Genomic DNA, 24,744 nt, shown 5'->3' on the forward strand with positions numbered 1-24,744 from the left:
CACATTATCTTTAATCCTGTTGTTTCTCTTAAAAATCATCCTTGTATGAAAGTGAGGAGACCCTGGGTGGGTCTAGGTAAACAGCTATACTTGACAACCCTCGTTGTTCATCTTTTTTTTTTTTTTTTAAAGGAATTCCTTTATTTTTATTTTTTATTTATTTATTTATTTATTTTTGGCTGTGTTGGGTCTTCGTCTCTGTGTGAGGGCTTTCTCTAGTTGCGGCGAGCGGGGGCCACTCTTCATCGCGGTGCGCGGGCCTCTCACTATCGCGGCCTCTCTTGTTGCGGAGCACAGGCTCCAGACGCGCAGGCTCAGCAGTTGTGGCTCACGGGCCCAGTTGCTCCGCGGCATGTGGGATCTTCCCAGACCAGGGCTCGAACCCGTGTCCCCTGCATTGGCAGGCAGACTCCCAACCACTGCGCCACCAGGGAAGCCCCCCTCGTTCATCTGTAAAATGCTGTGGGAAGGGGCTTAGCAGAGACGGAGCCAGGACAGTGATGAGGAGCGTCTGGAGGAGATGCTGTGGGCTGTGAGCATGAGGAATGCCAAGACAGGAGCCAGAAGTCTATGGCTGTTGAGCTCAGGGAGCTGAGTCCTGGAGGTGGGCCAGTGTGAAGTCCAGGTCTGGTGAAGCCAGGGAGAATGCCAGAAACTGTCCCATAAAGGAGGCAAGACGAGACACAAACTCTGCAGGAGCCCAGCTGACTCAAGAGGCAAAGCACAGTCCTGGATTGTAAATCAGAGCCGAGAAAGTACAGTCATGTGACCCCAACCAATTCTACTGAGCTCTTGGCTTTCTCATCGGGAGAATCTTGAAGACTTCACCAGAGATTTGGCAACCAAGAGCAACTTGTCCAGAGTCATTAGGAAGCCAGTGGCAAAGTAAACTGGAAGTTAGAACTCCTAAATTTCTACCCTCTATTCAGGAATTTTCCACTTGAAGTAGAACACTGCATTTAAAAGAGGGCTTCAAAGATATTACAGAGATTCAATGAGAGAGAATTTACAAATCAAAATCGGCCTATAGGTACAAAAACCTGTACACAAATGTTTATAGTGACTTTCCCAAAACTGGAAAAAATGTAAGCTCCCCTTAGCCAGGGATGGATAAACAAACCATGAGCCATCTGCACAGTGGGGTACGACTCAGCATTAAAAAGGAATGAACTGCTGACACATGCAAGATCATGGATGAATCTCAAATGCACTAAGCTGAGTGAAAGAAGCCAGATCCAAAAGGGTACATACTATTGGTGCAGCCACTATGGAAAACAGTATGGAGGTTCCTCAAAAAACTAAAAATAGGGTTGCCATAGGATCCAGCAATCCCTCTCCTGGGCACATACCCAGGAAAAACTATCATTCGAAAAGACACGTGCACCCCAGTGTTCATTGCAGCACTATTTACAATAGCCAAGATGTGGAAACAATCAAAATGTCCATTGACAGATGAATGGTAAAGAAGATGTGGCACATATATACCATGGAATACTATTCAGCCATAAAAAAGAATGAAATAATGTCATTTGCAGCAACATGGATGGACCTAGAGATTATCATACTAAGGGAAGTAAGTCAGAGAAAGACAGATACCATATGATATCACTTATATGTGGAATCTAAAATGTGACACAAACGAACTTATCTATGAAACAGAAACAGACTCACAGACATAGAGAACAGACTTGTGGCTGGGGAGGGGTGGGGGAGGAGGGGATTGGGAGTTTGGGATTAGCAGATGCAACTAGTATATACAGGATGGATAAACAACAAGGTCCTACTGTATAGCACAGGGAACTACATTCAATATTCTGTGATAAACCATAATGGAAAAGAATATGAATATATGTATAACTGAGTCACTTTGCTCTACAGCAGAAATTAACGCAACATTGTAAATCAACTACACTCCAATAAAATAAATTTTAAAAAATAAAAAATAAAGAGAAAAGGGCAGACAAGGTAAACCAAAAAAAAGGCTACATACTGTATGCCTCCATCTATGAGACATTCTGGAAAACAGATTAGAGGATGCAGGGGGCTAGAGGTGGGAGCGGGCTTGACTAGAAAGTGCATGGGGGACATTCTGGGATGATGGAGTTGTTCTGTATCTTGGTTGTGTTGGTAGTCACACAACCAGATGAATTTATCAAAGCTCTGAGAATAGGATACTTCTTAAAAAATTTTTATTGGAGTATAGTTGATTTACAATGTTGTGTTACTTTCTGCTGTACAGCAAAGTGACTCAGTTATACATACACATATATCCACTCTTTTTTAGATTCTGTTCCCATATAGGTCACTACAGAGTATTGAGTAGAGTTCCTTGTGCTATACAGTAGGTCCTTACTAGTTATCTATTTTATATACAGTAGTAGGTATATGTTAATCCCAATCTCCCAATTTATCCCTCCCCCGCTTACCCCCTGGTAGCCATAAATTTGTTTCCTACATCTGTAACTCTATTTATGTTTTGTAGATAAGTTCATTTGTACCCTTTTTGTAGATTCCACATATTAGGATACTTTTTAAGGGTGAAATTTACTGTATGTAGAATACACCTCAATTTTAAGATTTTTTTTAAAGGTAGCCTGTAGCTATGCTCCTGGGAAGCACTGGGACAAAAACAGGTAACAGCCAGACTGCCTGGGTTTAAAACTTGGCCTTGCCACTTACTATATTTAATTTTTCAGAACCTCATTTTCCCCATTTTAAAATGGGGATAATTAAGGTATCTACCACATGGGATTGTTGTAGCAATGAAATGCATATACTTAAAATGTTTAGAAGGTTAGCTTTTGTTTGATACATCTCTGCACAGCTGTCCAGTATAGCCTCAGGATAAATTCCTAGAAGTGCAAATTCTGGGTCAAAGGTTTGCATTGTCATACATACCAACAAAGCACCTTATAAGAAAATGGTGCCAATTTATATTCTCCCTCAAACAGAGCCTATGAGTTCTTGGTTCTCTTCTCTCTGCCTAATACTAAACTTTTCACCTTTTCAAACTTCAAAGGTCAAAACTGATATCTCATTGTTTCTTCCATTTGTAATCCTTTGATGACTAATGAGGTTGAACATCTTTTCATATACTTATTGGTCACAGCTATTTAATTTCATATGAATTGCCTGTTTATTATCTTTTTATTGGACTACTTATAGTTTTACTAATTTGTATGAGTCTGTCATAAAATAGGGTTAATAATAATAATTAACATTTATGTTTTCATAGGTGCCAGACATTCTTGAAAGCATTGAAAAATATTCCCATTTGATCAGAGGTCTGCATTGTAAACATCTTCTCCTGTTTCTCTCACTTCTCTTTTGAACTTAGCTTCAGTTTTTAAAAAGTTTCAATCTTAAAATTCCTTTGTGATTTCTACATTTGGGGGGTCACGTTGAAGCGGGGCGCTTTCCGTTTGAGTCATCATTATCTTTTTCTTTTTTTTATAAATTTATTTATTTATTTATTTTGGCTGTGTTGGGTCTTCGTTACTGCACGCAGGCTTTCTCTAGTTGCAGCGAGCGGGGGCTGCTCTTCGTTGTGGTGCACGGGCTTCTCATTGCGGTGGCTTCTCTTGTTGTGGAGCACGGGCTCTAGGCATGCGGGCTTCAGTATTTGTGGAACACGGGCTCAGTAGTTGTGGCTCGTGGGCTCTAGCACGCAGGCTCATTAGTTGTGGTGCACGGGCTTAGTTGCTCCACGGCATGTGGGATCTTCCCGGACCAGGGCTCGAACACGTGTCCCCTGCATTGGCAGGCGGATTCTTAACCACTGCGCCACCAGGGAAGCCCTTGAGTCATCATTATCTTTTCATACAACTCTTAGTTTCACATTCCCATGTTTCTCATTTATTTGGAAGCTCTTTATAGCACATCTCACTGTCCAGAATTATTCTGAAATAGTAAATGTCTTTTAACTCCAAAATTTAAAAGGAGGAGTTTGATGGCATTTTGAGCAAGAGACCAGCACTTGTATATTTCTTAAGAAGATGAGAGAGTAAGAAGTAGGAAGAAAGAAGGTAGCAGGTAAGAAGGCTCACAGCTTATGAAATGTCAGTGATTGGGTGACCGTGGAGGCTTCCCCCCCATGAAACGCCTCTGGCAGACTCTTTCATCTAATCCTGTCATCACTCTTCCTGTTGTCTTCCCCTCCCATCTGCCCCCTTCCATGAAGTTTCCATTTTCTCCTTTCTGCCCCCTGCCTACCTAGGCCCAGACCTCAAATCCACACTCAGAACAAAGCTGATGTTTTCACATTGAACTTCTTCCAACTCTAAAATTTCTTTCAGAGATTAATGAAATCAGACCCTATAGTCCAAGTACCACTTTAAAGACTTGGCTCTTTACTTCTTCCTCGTTTAAAAACAACGGTTTTAGTGAAATAAAATACAAAACAGAGGTGTAATACATCTCCTATGACCTCACATTTTTTAGGGTTATTTTTTCTTGCCAACTGATCCTGCATTCATGCTAATGTCCCCTTTTCGTATCCTTAAAAGTACTCAGTTCCATCAAAAGCCAAAAGGAAAATAAACTATGTTTCTCGGGCAATGTGAGGTGATAACAAAGGACTCCAGCATTTTTAGAACAGTTTTTGATTAAGGGGAAAGAACCAATTTTAGTGGCCAAATGTTTCTTCAAGGGAAAAATTAAAAGGCTAAATGTCTTTGTATAAAGAAAGGCAAAGTTTTTGTTTGCTTGTTTTCAGAATGTGCTTTTAAGAAGTTTCTATAAGAAAGGAAAGTAAACATTAGATAAAGGTATAAGACCTGTTGTCTCAAAGTGAGGGAAAAAGTTCAGAGTTATGAATCCAAATATTAGCACCAAAATTTGTCATCAGATTATCATTGAAATTCCTTGATGTGAACATACACACACTACTGTATATAAGATAAATAGCCAACAAGGACCTGCTGTATAGCACAGAGAACTCTACTCAATATTCCGTGATAACCTATACGAGAAGAAAATCTAAAAAAGAATGAATATATGCATAACTGAATCACTTTGCTGTACACTTGAAACTAATATAACATTGTAAATCAACTATACGCCAAGAAAATAAAAATAAAAAGAATGCAGTAAAAGTCCCGAGGCGGGGGTGGGGTGGGGGTGGGGGTGGGGGGGAGAAATTCCTAAGCATGGCAGAATTATGCAAGATTTTTAAAAATTGTGTGTGTATGTGTATATATATGCACACATATATACATATGTGTGTATATATAGAGATACATATGTGTATATACATCTATATACTCAAATATATGTATGTATATATATGGAACATAACAGCATATATATATATGGAAATCACATAGCACTTATCAAAGCAAATCACATATTCTGGAAGGACACATTGGTTAGAAACACAAATCAGCAGATCCATTCTCCTCCCCTAGAGAAATCTGATAACGTTAAGGTCCTGAGCATAAATGCTTCTGGCCTTTTCCAGCAGGCACAATACCAAGGTGGTGTCTCAAAAGACAAACATACTTTTGGTGGTAGATAACTGTTTTCTTGGCCTCTGAATAACTGTGGCCACATTCTCATGAAAAAAGGAAATGTGGCTGTTTGGCCAGTTATTTGATTTTTCCAGAGTAGGAAAATTCCCACCCTGAGGCCTAGGAATCAGAGTTCCCAAAGAAAAAGGCCTGCTGCTCTTGACCATCAGGAGGGTGGCTCTCAACTTCTCCTCTGTAATGACAGTCTGATCATGACGCAGCCTTTGAATCTGGAGCCTCTGTGTGTGTATGTGTTTCTCTCCCAACGCCTTCAAGTGCACAAGCCAAAATTCAGCAGAACTTGATTGTAGTTGACATTAGCCTGTCTTAAAAACTGTTTCATTTTCCTCATCTCTCTCTTCTTTAGTATATTATCTCATGATTACTTATCCTCCTATTTCACAGGTATTTATAAAGTCCCTGCCCTGTCTCTGGCACTGTGCCTGGTGCCGTGGATGCAAAGATTATATCTTTCTTCATTTATTTCAACCCCTACCACTCCATAAAATCTTTGTGATATGCAAACCTGAGGAAAGATTCCTGCCCTGGAAGAGTTCATAGTCTCATTTTCTTGGCCATTTCCAAAGAGTCAATTCTTACAATTCTTCAGTTATTTATAAAGTGTCTAATCTCAAGATACAAACATTTCACCTTATTTGGAGACAAAAACAAAGCACATGACTCCCTTGAATCAGTTTCATAATCAGTTTCATAATTGTCATGTCAATAGATACGGATCAGGCCGAGTGCCACCTGTGTTATACTTGTCTAAATAATTAAGTCCAGGATTATACAGGAAGAACAGAGTTCGTGTTTCTTCAAATCAGTAGCTCTTTTTCCTCTGACATAGCAAAAACGCACTGATGTGCTGGGAGAAACGAATGTAACAGAAAAAAATAAATGTGAAAATCTTTGCAAAACTTGAAATTCTGATGTGATTTTAAAAATTGGTAGACTTAGAAACTTTGACTTCTGGCTTCAAAGATTTGAACCCTTGGAAGAGAATATTTTATTCCATGAATCACAGATGGTCAAGTTGCAGCCCTTTACTTAACAGTCTTCCTTAATCTCACAGACAGAGCTCCTCAGATGACCTTCATTTGACTTACTAAACATTAGCATGCACATCTTTTAAAATATGGAGCTTTGGAGTCCAGTCTTGAGCCTATGATCTGAATCTGATTCTGTATCTATAAACAAGAGAGTTTTTTAAAACTTTTAAAATTGAAGTATAGTTGATTTACAATATTCTGTTAGCTTCAGGTGTACAGCAAAGTGACTCAATTAAATGGATATATATATATATATATATACTTTTTCTGATTCTTTTCCATTATAGATTATTACAAGATGTTGAATATAGTTCCCTGTGCTATACAGTATATCCTTGTAGTTTATTTTATGTATAATGGCGTGTATCTGTTAATCCCACACTCCTAATTTATTCCTCCTCCATCCCTTTCCCCTTTGGTAACGACACATTTGTTTTCTATGTCTGTGAGCCTGTTTCTGATTTCCCTCAATATATAAATTCATTTGTATTATTTTTTAGATTCCATATATAAGTGAGATCATATAATATTCATCTTTCTCTGTCTGACTTCACTCGTATGATAATCTCTAGGTCCATCCACGTTGTGGCGAATGGCAATATTTCATTCTTTTTTATGGCAAAGTAATATCCCATTGTGTGTGTGTGTGTGTGTGTGTATATACACATACCACTTCTTTATCCATTCATCAGTTGATGGACACTTAGGTTGCTTGAATTTTCACTGTGATTTTAATCCTGAAGCCATTTCAGTCCATTTTTTAAAAAACATTTTTAACAAGAATTATTGTGTCTTAGGTTGGTTTCTATTAGAGCAGACATTAAGACAAGGATTAGAAGAAAAGTGGTTTGACTAGATAGCCTCATCCACCAGGGGGCAGACAGCAGAAGCAAGAAGAACTACAATCCTGCAGCCTGTGGAACAAAAACCACATTCACAGAAAGATAGACAAGATGAAAAGGCAGAGGGCTATATACCAGATGAAGGAACAAGACAAAACCCCAGAAAAACAACTAAATGAAGTGGAGATAGGCAACCTTCCAGAAAAAGAATTCAGAATAACAATAGTGAAGATGATCCAGGACCTCGGATAAAGAATGGAGGCAAAGATCAAGAAGATGCAAGAAATGTTTAACAAAGACCTAGAAAAATTAAAGAACATACAAACAGAGATGAACAATACAATAACTGAAATGAAAACTACACTAGAAGGAATCAATAGCAGAATAACTGAGGCAGAAGAACAGATAAGTGACCTGGAAGACAGAATGGTGGAATTCACTGCTGTGGAATAGAATAAAGAAAAAAGAATGAAAAGAAATGAAGACAGCCTAAGAGACCTCTGGGACAACATTAAATGCACCAACATTCGCATTATAGGGGTCCCAGAAGGAGAAGAGAGAGAGAAAGGACCCGAGAAAATATTTGAAGAGATTATAGTCAAAAACTTCCCTAACATGGGAAAGGAAATAGCCACCCAAGTCCAGGAAGCTCAGAGAGTCCCATACAGAATAAACCCAAGGAGAAACATGCCAAGACACATAGTCAATCAAACTGGCAAAAATTAAAGACAAGGAAAATCACTGAAAGCAGCAACGGAAAAATGACAAATAACATACAAGGGAACTCCCATAAGGTTAAGAGCTGATTTCTAAGCAGAAACTCTACAAGCCAGAAGGTAGTGGCATGACATATTTAAAGTGATGAAAGGGAAGAATCTACAACCAAGATTACTCTACCTGGCAAGGATCTCATTCAGATTTGATGGAGAAATCAAAAGCTTTACAGACAAGCAAAAGCTCAGAGAATTCAGCATCAGCAAACCAGCTTTACAACAAATGCTAAAGGAACTTCTCTAAGTGGGAAACACAAGAGAAGAAAAGGACCTACAAAAACAAACCCAAAACAATTAAGAAAATGGTAATAGGAACATACATATCGATAATTACCTTAAACATGAATGGATTAAATGCTCCAACCAAAAGACACAGGCTCACTGAATGGATGCAAAAACAAGACCCATATATATGCTGTCTACAAGAGACCCATTTCAGACCTAGGGACCCATACAGGCGGAAAGTGAGGGGATGGAAAAAGATATTCCATGCAAATGGAAATCAAAAGAAAGCTGGAGTAGCAATTCTCATATCAGACAAAAGAGACTTTAAAATAAAGACTATTACAAGAGACAAAGAAGGACACTACATAATGATCAAGGGATCAATCCAAGAAGAAGATATAACAATTGTAAATATTTATGCAGGCAACATAGGAGCACCTCAATACATAAGGCAAATGCTAACAGCCATAAAAGCAGAAATCGACAATAACACAATCATAGTAGGGGACTTTAACACCCCACTTTCACCAATGGACAGGTCATCCCAAATGAAAAATATATTCCATGTAAATGGAAATCAAAAGAAAGCTGGAGTAGCAATACTCGTATCAGATAAAATAGACTTTAAAATAAAGAATGTTAAAAGAGACAAGGAAGGACACTACATAATGATCAAGGGATCAATCCAAGAAGAAGATATAACAATTATAAATATATATGGACCCAACATAGGTAATACATAAGGCAACTGCTAATAGCTATAAAAGAGGAAACCAACAGTAACACAATAATAGTGGGGGACTTTAATACCTCACTTACACCAATGGACAGATCATCCAAACAGAAAATTAACAAGGAAACACAAGCTTTAAATGACACAATAGACCAGATAGATTTAATTGATATTTATAGGACATTCCATCCAAAAACAGCAGATTACACTTTCTTCTCAAGTGTGCATGGAACATTCCCCAGGATAGATCACATCTTGGGTCACAAACCAAGCCTCAGTAAATTTAAGAAAACTGTAATCATATCAAGCAACTTTTCTGACCACAAGGCTATGAGATTAGAAATCAATTACAGGGGGAAAAGATGTACAAACCACAAACACATGGAGGCTAAACAATACGTTACTAAATAACCAAGAGATCACTGAAGAAATCAAAGAGGAAATCAAAAAATACCTAGAGACAAATGACAATGAAAACACGACGATCCAAAACCTATGGGATGCAGCAAAAGCAGTTCTAAGAGGGAAGTTTATAGCAATACAAGCCTACCTCAAGAAACAAGAAAAATCTCAAATAAACAATCTAACCTTACACCTACAGGAACTAGAGAAAGAAGAACAAACAAAACCCAAAGTTAGCAGAAGGAAAGAAATCATAAAGATCAGAGCAGAAATAAGTAAAATAGAAACAAAGAAAACAATAGCAAAGATCAATAAAACTAAAAGCTGGTTCTTTGAGAAGATAAAATTGATAAACCATTAGCCAGACTCATCAAGAAAAAGAGGGAGAGGACTCAAATCAGTAAAATTAGAAATGAAAAAGGAGAAGTTATAACAGACATCACACAAATACAAAGCATCCTAAGAGACTACTACAAGCAACTCTATGCCAATAAAATGAATGACCTGGAAGAAATGGACAAATTCTTAGAAACGTATAACCTTCCAAGACTGAACCAGGAAGAAATAGAAAATATGAACAGACCAATCACAAGTAATGAAATTGAAACTGTGATTAAAAATCTTCCAACAAACAAAAGTCCAGGACCAGATGGCTTCACAGGTGAATTCTATCAAACATTCAGAGAAGAGCTAACATCCATCCTTCTCAAACTCTTCCAAAAAATTGTAGAGGAAGGAACACTCCCAAACTCATTCTATGAGGCCACCATCACGCTGATACAAAACCAGACAAAGATACTACAAAAAAAGAAAATTACAGACCAATATCACTGATGAATATAGATGCAAAAATCCTCAACAAAATACTAGCAAACAGAATCCAACAACACATTAAAGGGATCATACACCATGATCAAGTGGGATTTATCCCAGGGATGCAAGGATTCTTCAATATATGCAAATCAACCAGTGTGATACACCATATTAACAAATTGAAGAATAAAAACAATATGATCATCTCAATAGATGCAGAAAAAGCTTTTGACAAAATTCAACACCCATTTATGATAAAAACTCTCCAGAAAGTGGGCACAGAGGGAACCTACCTCAACACAATAAAGGCCATATACGACAAACCCACAGCAAACATCATTCTCAATGGTGAAAAACTGAAAGCATTTCCTCTAAGATCAGGAACAAGACAAGGATGTCCACTCTCACCACTATTATTCAACATAGTTTTGGAAGTCCTAGCCATGGCAATCAGAGAAGAAAAAGAAATAAAAGGAATCCAAATCGGAAAAGAAGAAGTAAAACTGTCACTGTTTGCAGATGACATGATACTATACATAGAGAATCCTAAAGATGCCACCAGAAAACTACTAGAGCTAATCAATGAATTTGAGAAAGTAGCAGGATACAAAATTAATGCACAGAAATCTCTTGCATTCCTATACACGAATGATGAAAAATCTGAAAGAGAAATTAAGGAAACACTCCCATTTACCAATGCAACAAAAAGAATAAAATACCTAGGAATAAACCTACCTAGGGAGACAAAAGACCTGCATGCAGAAAACTATAAGACACTGATGAAAGAAATTAAAGATGATACAAACAGATGGAGAGATATACCATGTTCTTGGATTAGAAGAATCAACATTGTGAAAGTGACTATACTACCCAAAGCAATCTACAGATTCAATGCAATCGCTATCAAATTACCAATGGCATTTTTTACAGAACTAGAACAAAAAATCTTAAAATCTGTATGGAGACACAAAAGACCCCAAATAGCCAAAGCAGTCTTGAGGGAAAAAAACGGAGCTGGAGGAATCAGCCTCCCTGACTCCAGACTATACTACAAAGCTACAGTAATCAAGACAATATGGTACTGGCAGAAAAACAGAAATATAGATCAATGGAACAGGCTAGAAAGTCCAGAGATAAACCCATGCACCTATGGTCAATTAATCTATGACAAAGGAGGCAAGGATATACAATGGAGAAAAGACAGTCTCTTCAATAAGTGGTGCTGGGAAAACTGGACAGCTACATGTAAAAGAATGAAATTAGAACACTCCCTAACACCATACACAAAAATAAACTCAAAATGGATTAGAGACCTAAATGTAAGACTGGACACTATAAAACTCTTAGAGGAAAACATAGGAAGAACACTCTTTGACATAAATCACAGCAAGATCTTTTTTGATCCACCTCCTAGAAGAATGGAAATAAAAACAAAAATAAACAAATGGGACCTAGTGAAACGTAAAAGCTTTTGCAAAGCAGAGGAAACTACAAACAAGACAAAAAGACAACCCTCAGAATGGGAGAAAATATTTGCAAACGAATCAACAGACAAAGGATTAATCTCCAAAATATATAAACAGCTCATGCAGCTCAATATTAAAAAAACAAACAACCCAATCCAAAAATGGGCAGAAGGCCTAAATAGACATTTCTCCAAAGAAGACATACAGATGGCCAAGAAGCACATGAAAAGCTGCTCAACATCACTAAGTATTAGAGAAATGCAAATCAAAACTACAATGAGGTATCACCTCACACCAGTTAGAAGGGACATCACCAGAAAATCTACAAAGAACAAATGCTGGAGAGGGTGTGGAGAAAAGGGGACCCTCTTGCACTGTTGGTGGGAATGTAGATTGATACAGCCACTATGGAGAACAGTATGGAGGTTCCTTAAAAAACTAAAAATAGAATTACCATATGACCCAGCAATCCCACTACTGGGCATATACACAGAGAAAACCGTAATTCAAAAAGACACATGCACCCCAATGTTCATTGCAGCACTATTTACAATAGCCAGGTCATGGAAGCAACCTAAATGCCCATCAACAGACGAATGGATAAAGAAGATGTGGCACATATATACAATGGAATATTACTCAGCCATAAAAAGGAACGAAATTGGGTCATTTGTAGAGACGTGGATGGATCTAGAGACTGTCATACAGAGTGAAGTAAGTCAGAAAGAGAAAAACAAATATCATATATTAACGCATATATGTGGAACCTATAAAAATGGTACAGATGAACCGGTTTGCAGGGCAGAAATTGAGACACAGATGTAGAGAACAAACATACAGACACCAAGGGGGGAAAGTGGTGGTGGGGTGGTGGTGGTGGTGTGATGAATTGGGAGATTGGGATTGACATGTATACACTGATGTGTATAAAACAGATAACTAATGAGAACCTGCTGTATAAAAAAATAAATAAAATAAAGTTCAAAAAAAAAAAAAGAAGGCAAGTGGTTTGAGAAATAGCCCCAGAAAATCATTGCTAAGGGAGTAGGGAAGAGAGAGGTGGGAAGGGAAGATTATTATCAAGAGGCTGACAGGGTGGGCAACTCGGGCTCTGTCTAGCTGGGGAAATCTGGGAGACAGGGAAGTACATGTCTCAGAGTCACCCTAAGAAAGCAGCCACGTGAGCTCATGTACCTGGTTATCCATCCAATTCCCATTCATCAGGGACCGAGGACAATGCCCTGGCCCAGCCAAGAGAGGACCCTAGAGAAGAATCATAGTTGCTTGCAGCCTGGCCAGTTCCTTTGTTCTGGAAAGGTGAATGCCAAGGGCATGTGGCCACAAATCATTTTCCTGTATGAATTCCACTGAACCAGTTTAATTTCTTGATTGGTTTTCCATATGGCACTGACAAAGGAGTTCCCCCCTCTCTTTTTCTTTTTTTTTTTTTTTTTTCATTTTCACTTCTGTCGTACTAGAATTAACCGATTAGAGTTTCAGCTATTGTAAGTTTTCTTCTGTGGCCGTTATTTCTTCCGAATCCAGTTTTCTCATCTCTGCTTCTACATGTTACTCTGCAGATATCACCATGGTCATTTTAATTTTTGTTTGATTGCATCCACCGAGAAAGAATAACCATTATAAATGAGATTAAGAAAAACAGAGAGTTCTGCCTATATATCAGCCAGTCACTGAGGTCATTGTGAACATTACCCCTCAAATAGTCTAAGATTGCTCTGTTGTCCAGCACCACTGTAACCCAGCTTCACCTCTTATGTGCTTGTGTGAACTTCAATGAATGTATCGGTGAGCCTCCCTAAGTCTCAAATTACTCTTCTGTAAAATTGTGCTAATAATATGATAGAGACTTCTTAACTTGTTAAGAATAAGTTAAAGTAGATCCATTAAAAGAATTCCTGGCCTAGAATAAGTGTTCAATATGTGCTATTTATTATTATCATTGTTGTTGTTATTTAATATTTTCTGTATAGTGGTTTCCCTGCTTATCCAGGGGGGGCATACGTTCCACGACCCTCCAGTGGATGCCTGACACCGCGGAGAGAACTGAACCCTATACATACTATGTTTTTTCCTATACATAAAGCTGGATTTATAAATTAGGCACAGTCAGAGATTAACAACAATAACTAATAATAAAATAGAACAATTATAACCATATACTATAATAAAAGTTATGTGAATGTGGTTTCTCTCTCTCTCAAAATATTGTTATAAATTTAATGCCTTTTCCATCTTAACTAAGCACTTCTCACCCACCGTGGCTTTAACTTTTGCAGTTTGAGATGGGACGGCAAAACTAGCACGGCTTTCTTTTTCCTTCTTCACAATTTCACAGATAGAAGATTCCTTCTTACCACAGATCTTAGCAACCTCGGCATAGGATTTTGTTTCTTTCCTTATTAAGTGGAGAACGTTCACCTTTTTACGTAAAGGAAGCACTTTACAGCTTCTCTTTGGCGCATCTTAATTGCCAGCATCACTCCTTTTTAAAAAAATTTTTAATTTTAATTTTTATTTTAATTTTTTTTTTGGCCGTGCCACGCGGCATGCGGGATCTTAGTTCCCCGACCAGGGATCGAACCCCTGCCCCCTGCAGTGGAAGCACGGAGTCTTAACCACTGGACCGCCAGGGAAGTCCCTAGTCTCACTCCTCTTGCACTTTGGAGCCATTATTAAGTAAAGTAAGGGTCACTTGAACAAGCACTGAGACACCAAGTTGGCTAAGTGACTACGGACAGGACACGCTGGACCAAGGGATCATTCACATCCCGGGCGGGACAGGGCAGGACGGCGTGAGATTTTGTCACGTTGCTCAGAACGGCGTGCAATTTAAAACTGATGAGTTGTTGATTTCTGGAATTTTCCACTTAATATTTTCAGACCGTGGTTGACCACAGGTAACTGAAACTGAAGAAGCAAAACCGCAAATGAGGAGAGACTGCTGTAATGCTATGTCAGTTATTTCATAGGCTACTGATCACTCTGCCAAAACCATACTTGCCATCCGCATATTTGTCAAGAGCAAATGGCTGTGACAAGATGACAGCCAAAATGTCCCACTTCGTTGGCAAAATGCTTTCCTTATAGGGTTGTTCCGGTAGCGGGATGATAAAATACTATGTGCAACGAGCCTGGCGCTTAGTAGACCCTTAGCACCTGCTTTTCCCCTATTGATTTAAGATGTGTGCCTTGAGTCTGGAGGATAGGAGAAATGGTGTTACGATGAGTATCTGAAGCATTTCTAGAAGCCTGGCCTTCCTGAGTCCGGAAGGGTTTGAGATCTATTGATGTATGTGTCATATGGAGCTAGAGTGAAGTTCCAGTATCCTTTCCAAAATGTCTTAAGAACGGTGTGATTTGCTGTTCTTACTTTTATGACTCTCACTCTGCAATCAGCATTTCAGGATGCTCTATGTGCTATTTATAATTATGAGTTTGGATCATTTCTATAAAATTTGTGCACGTGTTGTGTGTTTTTGTCTTTTTTAGATTTAATTGTGGGTGCATTTGGAACAGGAAAAGTAGCTGTTTACAGGTATGTGGTTGGTGGTATGCAAATACTCTTTTCTTTTATTGACATGTAACATTATATTAGTTTCAGGCATACAACATAATGATTCAATATTTGTATATATTGCAAAATGATCACCACAATAAGTCTAGTTAATAACATCCATCACCACACATAGTTAACGGTTTGTGTGTGTGTGATGAGAACTTTTAAGATCTACCCTCTTAGCAACTTTCAAATATACAACACAGTATTATTAACTCTAGGCACCATGCTATATATTTCATCCCCCAAACTTATGTATCTTATAAATAGAAGTCTGTACTTTTGGCCACTTTCATCCATTTCCACCTCCATCTCATCCCCACCTCTGGCAATCACCAATCTGTTTTCTGTATCTATATGTTCATTTTTTGGTTTTGATTTTTGTTTTTAGATTCTACATGTAGGTGAGATCATATGGTATTGATCTTTTTCTGTCTGACTTTTTTCACTTAGCGTAATGCTCTCAAGGTACTTCTGTGTTGTCATAAATGGCAAGATTTCCTTTTTACGGCTGAATGCCACATTTTCTTTATTCCTCCATCCGTGGGCATGTTCTTCTAATTGTCTCAAAGGCATTTCTTTTTTGTTGTTAGTTTTGCCTTAAAGAGTAAATCCCAACTATTTATTTTGGAGAACATTTAGATGCTCTTTGTAAAGTTTGGAGGAATATTTGCTCGCAATATTTTCCCCTTTCTTTCAGCTCTTCTGTATTTTTGTTCTCATACCTCATGACCAAACTTCCAGCTTCTACTAACATAACATTAAATAAGATATGAATCTTAGCAGAACTTCTAAAATGACACACTTTTTAAAGTTATTACATTTAAATACTTCTCTTCGCTTTGGAAATGCATTAAAATGTGCCTATAGATAAGGAATGCAGGGTGGGGGAGTGTTGCTATGCACCCTGGCCTCTATCATCAAGCGTGGACACTAAATTAAGGAATAGAAATACCAAGAATTGGTAGCCTCCAAAAGCAAGAATTGAACAACTGTTCAAATGTGACAGGTCTGGATTTAAAAAACCTGGCCACTCCACACACTCACCCATTTGTAATCTTGGGCGAGTTTCTATAACTTTCTGAGCCTCAGATTTTTTCATTGTAAAATGGGCATAATATTTACATTACAAGCTTATTTTTGTTGAAAGGATTAAGTGAGAATCTGCATGTAAAGTACATGGAATAATAAGTAACTGGTAGGCAGTGCTACCAGTTACTTATTAGATTCTTTTTTCTTCTTAAAAAAAATTTAGATTCTTTTTTATTCTTAAAAGAAAGTTTTATAGGAATGCAAGACACTAGGTCAGGATATCAAGACAAAAGGCAGAGGGACAACCCAGGTGTTCTGGGCACATAGTACGAACCTAGGTCAACTCCCTGAGGGATTCTAAAGTAGGTTTCCTCAAGTAGGCAAGATTGTCTTCTTCATCAGTCCCAAGACATACTCAGAGGGCTGGTTTATACCAGCCACTCTCCACTTCAGGGGGTAGAGAATCAGGTGATTGAAACTCTCAAAGTACCTGACAGATGGGGCTGTGTTTGTGGTGGCCGTGAAGATGCACCACTCAGAGCTGATGGAGTGAAATTGACTTATGGTCCCTCCACTGTGCTCTGAATCTACATTTGCAACAAGGCCCTATTTCCCATGAGCTGCTCCCAGCCGATTACTGGACACAACAGGGATACAAATACAGGCCCACCTGGAGCTCCACTAGCAGGCAGATTTGGCTCAAGGACTCCCCAGTGCCCTGGCTGGAGCTTCTTTCCCAGATCCTCTTTCGTTTCCTTACTTCTTCACAGGAATCAGACGTACATCACACTCTGACTGCTGGTCCCAGCTTCCTCCCTCCCTCCCCTTTTTCCCTCATCAGTATTTGCCCTAATAAGTGTCTTGTGTGTCTAATCCTGTCTTATCATCTGCTTTTCCAAGGGCTGGAGCTAACACAATATTGAAAAGAAAAATCACGTAACACAGTACAGATAATAGCGCACAGGAGTTCAGGAAAATTCCCATTGGGCGCCATTACGGTAATCATGGAATTGTTTAAACCAGTGCCCTAAACAACACGCTGCCCCAAGGCCCAGCCCTCCCTCCTGTCAGAGGAAAACTTAAGCAACATGGCATCATTTCACACTGTCATCTGGAGATTTGGCTCCCAGTTCTCATATCTTGGCACCAAGCTTTATAAATATTGCCCCATTCCTTTGCCCAGTGACTTACTTTCTTGTCTGATTTATCCTCACTGGGTGGTTGGAATGGAGTTTACTCGGTATTAGACCCTCTCCTCAAACTTGGCCGCACAATAGAATCACCTGGAGGTTTTTTTTTTTGTTTTTTGTTTTGACATTCCAGTGCCTGGCCTTGACCCCGGGAGACTGGCTTCTGTTTTAAAGCTCCCGGGGTGCTTCTGTTGTGCAGTCAGGGTTGAGAACCATTGCTCCGCGTGAAGCACAGAATGAGTCAGCTCACCCTCATGCGTTTAGCTCCATCTGCAAAGCTTGTCTAGAAAACGATCAATCAGCGGTTAAAAATCACCAGCCAATACGGTGACAAAATTAGCAAAACTCAAGTACTTACAGATGCAACATGAGTGACTGTAGGATGATGTATTTCCTCATATTCAGATGAGACTATGGACAGACTAGCAGATCCCAGAGGAGAAATCTTTCACAGCCATGTCGCCAAAATGCCGTGAGCCCCTCCACAGACAGAGAAGGTCCGTGAATGCGGCTGTGCTTGATGGGCCCATGGCTCCTTGATTTGTGTTCATGAGCCACCAGATGTGTTTGGAGGTCGTTGGTTGAGTCTGGAGCCCACCTGTTCACTCAGTGAGGGGAATTCTTGGCACCAGGGCCGGGAATGTTGGCCGTGGCCTCTAGAAGTGGAGTAGTGGGCTTCTGCCTGCCCCCTCTTGGGGCTGGTTAAAACCGTGTGTCTTCTCCCTGCAGAGCGAGGCCGGTTGTGACGGTGGGAGCCCAGCTTCTCCTGCACCCGGTGATCATCAATCTGGAAAATAAAACCTGCCAGATTCCAGAATCGATGGCATCTGTGGCCTGGTGAGTCAGTGCGGGGCTTCCGGCCCTCTTGTGTGAACTCAGATCACCTGCAGATCTGGTGAACATGCAGCTTTGGGGGCCGTAGGCCTGGGATGGGGGCTGAGACTTCACATTGCTGAAGAGGCTCCAAGGGGGTGCTAATGCTCTGGGTCTGTGCACCAAATCTGAGTGGCCAGTTGTTAGTCTCTCAAAAGAAAAATAAAAGGATCTCTGACACGATGCTGATCTTTTGCTGTCATGGGAAGGCCATTTCTCCAATCTACAGCCTCCACGTGCGATGAGAAACAAAAACACTTGAGGAAATTCCCGACAAAGCAAATCTTGGAGATCTCTTTTAGAATCTTGGCGTACTAAAATAAACATTAACCAAACTGAAAATATAATAAAATACCTTGATGCTTGTATTTGCATATGCATATGGAAACCACTTTTCAGACATATGTATTGTCCTTTTTTGTTTTTTTGTTTTTCTTAAATAGTCAGGCTTGGATTAAATTACTTGGTTTCCTGTGCTGAAAATAGATGTCAGTTTTATAACCTCACATCTGTATACAATGAGACAGAAGGTAAACATGGTAAAAATAGAGATTTTTGTGTCCTCAGCTATATTTCTGTGGCCATGATCTCATCATCAGGAATAGTCCTCTGCCTGGCCTGTAGGCAAACAGGCTCGTACACCTTCTGAGAACGTTCCTTGTGGATCTGGCCGGTCACCCGAAGGCAGTAAGAAATGGAACTTGGCTGTAGCACAGCTCAAGAAAATGCCACTTTGCTTCTCAATATGTAGGTCCTCCAGGGTCAGAAGTCTGTCATATTGGGTAATGCCTTAGGGTATATTCTCTGAAAAATCAACAAACATTTGGAGCATTTGAGATTTACCTCCATTTCCAGATGATATGGTTGGTTCCTGAGAAAGTCAGAATGCAGAACACACCAGTCTAGACCCATAGAAGTTATTCCCAGCCAGTTTCAGCACGTTGCTCATGGCCTTGGACAGGGGTTCAGACTGGAGTCAAAGCCTTTGAGGGTGGTGGATGGGGGTGTGGAAGACCCTGAAGAATTCTTTGAAAAACATCCTTTGCTGGGACCTCTCGGTTCAGGGAGGCCTGTCTTCCCCTTAAGCAGCTTCTGAAAGTAGCTGGGAAATGCCCTGAGCACATTTTAAAATGGTATGAAACCATAAAATACTATAATGAAAACCTGATCTGAGAAAGTAGGTGAAAGAGCTAGCTAGCATCTCTCCTAACCCTGGATGAAATGAACATGAAATGAACAATGAGTGCTACTTGGGCACAAGTATTAAAACTTTGGTATTTCGCCCAATAGTCCTCTGTTCGCACATTCATCACTGAATGGACTTCTAGACTGAATTCTTTTTTTTTTTTTAGTTTTTAAATTTTTATTTATTTATTTATTTATTTATTTATTTATTTATGGCTGTGTTGGGTCTTCGTTTCTGTGCGAGAGCTTTCTCTAGTTGTGGCAAGTGGGGGCCACTCTTCATCGCGGTGCGTGGGCCTCTCATTATCGCGGCCTCTCTTGTTGCGGAGCACAGGTTCCAGACGCGCAGGCTCAGTAATTGTGGCTCACGGGCCTAGTTGCTCCGCGGCATGTGGGATCCTCCCAGACCAGGGCTCGAACCCGTGTCCCCTGCATTGGCAGGCAGATTCTCAACCACTGCGCCACCAGGGAAACCCCCTACACTGAATTCTTTAAAGCATATGTGTGTGGCACACTCTGGTGTGAAATGTTGTTACGAACTAGATCATCTTTTCTCAGGATTTTTCAGTTTTTGAATTTTTTTAAAAATTTAAGTGTTTTTTAACAGATTGTGGGATCTGTTTGGTTTTATGGAAAGAATATTCCTTTTATTTTTATTTTAAAAAAATTTTTTATTTTTTAATTGTTTTTTTCATGGAAAGGCATTTTATTTTAAATATAGCAGATTGGGAGTTTGGGATCGACATGAATATTACTCTTTAACAAGAAAATTTCCTTCTTTTCACGAACTCTTGTTGCATTAAATCAGATTGCTTAGATAAAATACGACTTGTTACGTGGGCAAATTACAATTACAATTATTTATTTGATTCTATTGCAACCATTTCCTGAAAGATGTTTTATTTTCACATGCAAAAATTTTGAATGGGTAACTCAGAGTATTAGAAGATGGAAAATTAACAGTGGGTTCAGTCTCGAATGTGTTTCTCGGATACTTTTTAAAATTTATTATAGGAATTTAGCTCATTTTTTTCAAAATGATTGAAAAGTGTTTGTTGATTTTCTTTTCTGTAATTTTTGTCTGTGTTTGGTATAATCTCGTATTGTACATCTGAAAACTATTAAGTAAACCTCTAACTGGGAAATAGTTCTCCATTTCCCTCAATGTGAATTTCTCTGCCTTTCAAACAGCTGTGTAATTTTATAAAGTTTCTGCTACTTGCATTTCTAAACTAGAAAAAAACAATAAAGCCAATGCATAAATATTCACATAATTGTTATCTAATGAGAAAGATTAAAAGTATTTGGTAAGAAAAATTATTTTATAAATTTAAAAGTTAATAACTATCCCCTTTTCAAATTTGGAAAAACTTTTCAGATATGCCTAACTTTATGTAAAACCTGATATTTGCCATCACTGAAAGAGTATTGAATTGGTTAGATTGAAAAATGAATTGCTTTGTACTTTTAAGTCCTGTTTCACATTTATCTCATTCCTCCTCTCCCATATGTGGCTACGAGCACCATTACATCACAGGGTCATTATTCTAACCCTTCTTGCATTGGGTTAGGACTGGTATTAGAGGATTTGTAAGGTACTGTCCTGCCTTCTGAAGCACCAGAAGTATAGCCCAACAGTTTCATTTAGAAATTATGTGATGAGGGATCTGGGCTGGTTTAATGAGTTTTTTCGCTCCAGTCAGACCTATTCATATTGACTATGATCATAAATGCTAGTTTGAAATTTTAATTCTAATTTAACAATAATTCACAGCTTTCTCTGACAACAAGTGTGCATTATAATTAGGTATAGACCTGTGAGTGCACCTAAGTATCTGTTATATAAAACATACGATGTATATGTGTGTGTTTATATATAACATAATATAATATAAATGTTCTAAATTCAGAATGAATACTTCAGTGAGGTTTTCTTTTTAGATCAGAAGAGAGTGCTTTGCAAGTTATAACTTGGCAACTCTTTTCTGCTAAAGACATCTATAAGCCAAAAAGTTTAGGTTGGAGTGCTATTATCAATAATTCAGTAAGTCGTAGCAGTTATTTAAACTTGTATGAAAAAGTTTAAATCGTCCACTTAATGATATAAAGGTAACAGAAAGGGGGAACTAAGAAGTATAGAATAACACTGACATATAATTTATAAACCGAGTGACCCTTCAGCTGATGACATCGTTTTTCAATCAAATTCTTCTCAAAAGGAGGAGATAATGTTCACATTCATAACTTTATCTCTTTTGCAAAAATTTTTATTGCTTCTCAATTGTGTTAGACAAAATACTGTATGTAAAATTATTTTAATCTATAGATATAATGATAATTTTATTACAAATAGGAATTTATCTTATACAAGCTAATGAGTTTTGTCTACTCAGTATAAGGATGAATAGAAAAACGATCAACAATTTTAACACGTACCCAAGTACCTCCAAAAAAGTCAGACACAGAAAAAATTCCAATTTTGAAAGCCAGACCTGCTACAAAATTTAAAGATGTGATTAACTATTCATCTTTCTTGAATTATTCCAATTGAAGTGGAAGTGGGTTGGAATTCATGATTTCTCTGGGGAAGTGGTACAAACACTTGAAATAGCAGAGACATCTCGGGAAACGTTCGGCTTAATGGTATGTGACAAATTACTTACCCTGAAGGGAGACATTGACTGAGGTCACGGGAGCTAGATGAATCCCAGATGTGACACATCTTCATTATATCTGACACAGGAAGCTGACACATAATTAAAGCGCGACTAGAGATTATTTACCCCTTTTGGATTCTGTGGAAATATTCAAATCATACTATTTACTAGTAAAAACGTTAAGGCTGTCATTAAATCATACTTAAGTATTTTCTTACATTTTTACTTTCTTAGAAATGTGAAAAAGCCCCATCTTGAATGCTGGCGCTTAGAGCTTGACATTTTTCCATAGGGAGGTCAGCACATGCAACAGTCAGGCAGAGACCACTGGCTGGTCCTCATTCCCTCCAAGGCCACAGGATAGACCCAAGTGCAGGCCATCCTACAAGCCACAGCAGGCACCTCCCTGGATTGAGTTTAGGGCATGTTCAAGGCAAAACTATAAAGGTCTCTCCTACATATCCATCCTTTTTTTATTGACCTTATACACTGTATCATTGTGCTTACCAAGCCTGAGACGGTCACTCTACGCTCCCCATTTTCTTTCTTTTTCCCTTCCCCCTTCTGGTGTCTCTGCCTCAAATTATATCCCACTCCTGGCAAGTAACTGCCTGAGTTCTTACCTCCTTCCACGGAGAGTGGATTATGGGTTAATCGTACCGTGATGCTCCATGCCTCTCAGAATTAAATCCAAATACTTTTTTTTAACTGAAGTGTAGTTGATGTATAATATTATATAAATTACAGGTATACAGTATAGTGATTTACAATTTGTAAAGATTATACTCCATTTATACTTATTATAAAATATTGGCTATATTCCCCATGTTGTACAATATGTCCTTGTAGTTTATTTTATACCTAATAGTTTGCACCTCTTGATCCAAATTCTTTAACGTGATTTTCAAAGCCCTGTTCCCTACCTGTTGACCCAGCCAGCCTTGGCTTCCTACAGCTTTCCCCATCCTTCTCTAACGCACCAGATTTCTTCAGGTTCCTCAAATTGGGGTCACGTGCTTGCTCACCTCCAGGCTCTGCCACTAGCTGTCCCCCTGCTGTTCTGCCCAATTCTTCACTCCCTGGCACATGGAAGATATTCACATGCATTTCTTGAAAAAAGGCAGCAAGTAATTGATCAATTAATCCACTGATTAAATCAATCGACCTCTAGTAATATTTTAAGTATTACCTTCCTATGTAATAATGTCACCTTTCTTAATCGTATTAGAATTGTCGGATATATATATGTATATAAATATATTTTTGATAAGTATATATATCAATCAATAAATATATGCATATTTATTTGTTTGGTTTTGCGTGTGTGTGTGTGAACACTAAGAGAAGTATAGAGGAAAAATAAAGCATTCGTTTTATCTGGGGTAAGGTAAAGGAAGTTTGCTACTTCAGATTGAAAAAGTTTATTAACTAATAAATTATTGATTATCATTTTCCCTAGCTTTTCTTTAAGAGTGTGTGCATCTGTGGCAGGCCAGAGCATTTCAAACACAATAGGTGAGCATATTTTCATTTTTCCACTCCTATACCGTATCAAGAAAAGTCAACAGTAAGCGTTTCACTGCATAGACCATATAAAGCTTTCAAAGAGCTCTTCATTAGCACCAAGATTTCTATTATAAATATGGGAACTTCTACATAAATAGTCCTTGAATAATTGGTACTGTCTGGAAGAACAGACCTAATTATGGGGGAAATGACTTTTTGTGTAAAACCATTATAAAACAAGTTTTTTAGCTTGGGGAGTATTTTATCAAATCTTTGCAGCTCATGTATTGTTTTTGATCCCAACTATGGAAAAAATGTTTCCTGAATAAGCAAGTTGAAATAGGAATTCATATCTCTGATAAAGCGCTACATTCACTGAATACTTTTCCTTTCTGGATTATATTTGCTTTATGTCTGTCCTTTAGGCCTGACTGCCGAGGTGCAATTAGATTCCCTGAAACAAAAAGGAGCCATTAAACGCACGCTCTTCCTTGATAACCATCAGTCACATCTCGTCTTCCCTCTCGTGATAAAGGGGCAGAAATCCCTCCAATGCCAGGATTTTATCGTTTACCTTCGAGTAAGTGTTCCAGAATCACCTTTCTGGCCTCTAACACTGAAGTCCAAATTCCAACCATTTTTCTCCATTTAAACATCACAGTGGTTCACACAGACCCACATCTATTTTCACTTTATAGGAGGAATCTTTAAGGCCACACACCCCTCTGTTGAGCCTGACTCCAGCCAACCTGATGACATATTGCTTTTAATTCCTAAGCTGCTGCTTTTTTTTCTTTAAATTGTTATTAGAGTATAGTTGATTTACAATGTTGTGTGAGTTTCTGCTCCTAAGCTGCTTCTTGTTTTGAATACACTCTTTAGTACTAGTACTAACTCAGGTGGTTTTCATT

The 24,744-nt window shown here is 38.6% G+C and overlaps 1 protein-coding gene across 1 annotated transcript in view; it reads left to right on the forward strand.

The window, feature by feature from the left end:
* ITGA8 (integrin subunit alpha 8) overlaps positions 1–24,744 on the forward strand; it is a 182,473-nt gene that overhangs the window by 78,864 nt on the left and 78,865 nt on the right. The window contains exons 14-17 of the mRNA XM_061178163.1: positions 15,324–15,369; positions 18,342–18,449; positions 23,787–23,842; positions 24,259–24,413. Of these exons, the coding sequence (XP_061034146.1) occupies positions 15,324–15,369; positions 18,342–18,449; positions 23,787–23,842; positions 24,259–24,413 (365 nt within the window). The remainder of the gene's footprint in view (positions 1–15,323; positions 15,370–18,341; positions 18,450–23,786; positions 23,843–24,258; positions 24,414–24,744) is intronic.

The sequence above is a fragment of the Eubalaena glacialis genome, chromosome 2 (genome assembly GCF_028564815.1).
Source record: "Eubalaena glacialis isolate mEubGla1 chromosome 2, mEubGla1.1.hap2.+ XY, whole genome shotgun sequence".
In the NCBI taxonomy this organism is placed as follows: domain Eukaryota; kingdom Metazoa; phylum Chordata; class Mammalia; order Artiodactyla; family Balaenidae; genus Eubalaena; species Eubalaena glacialis.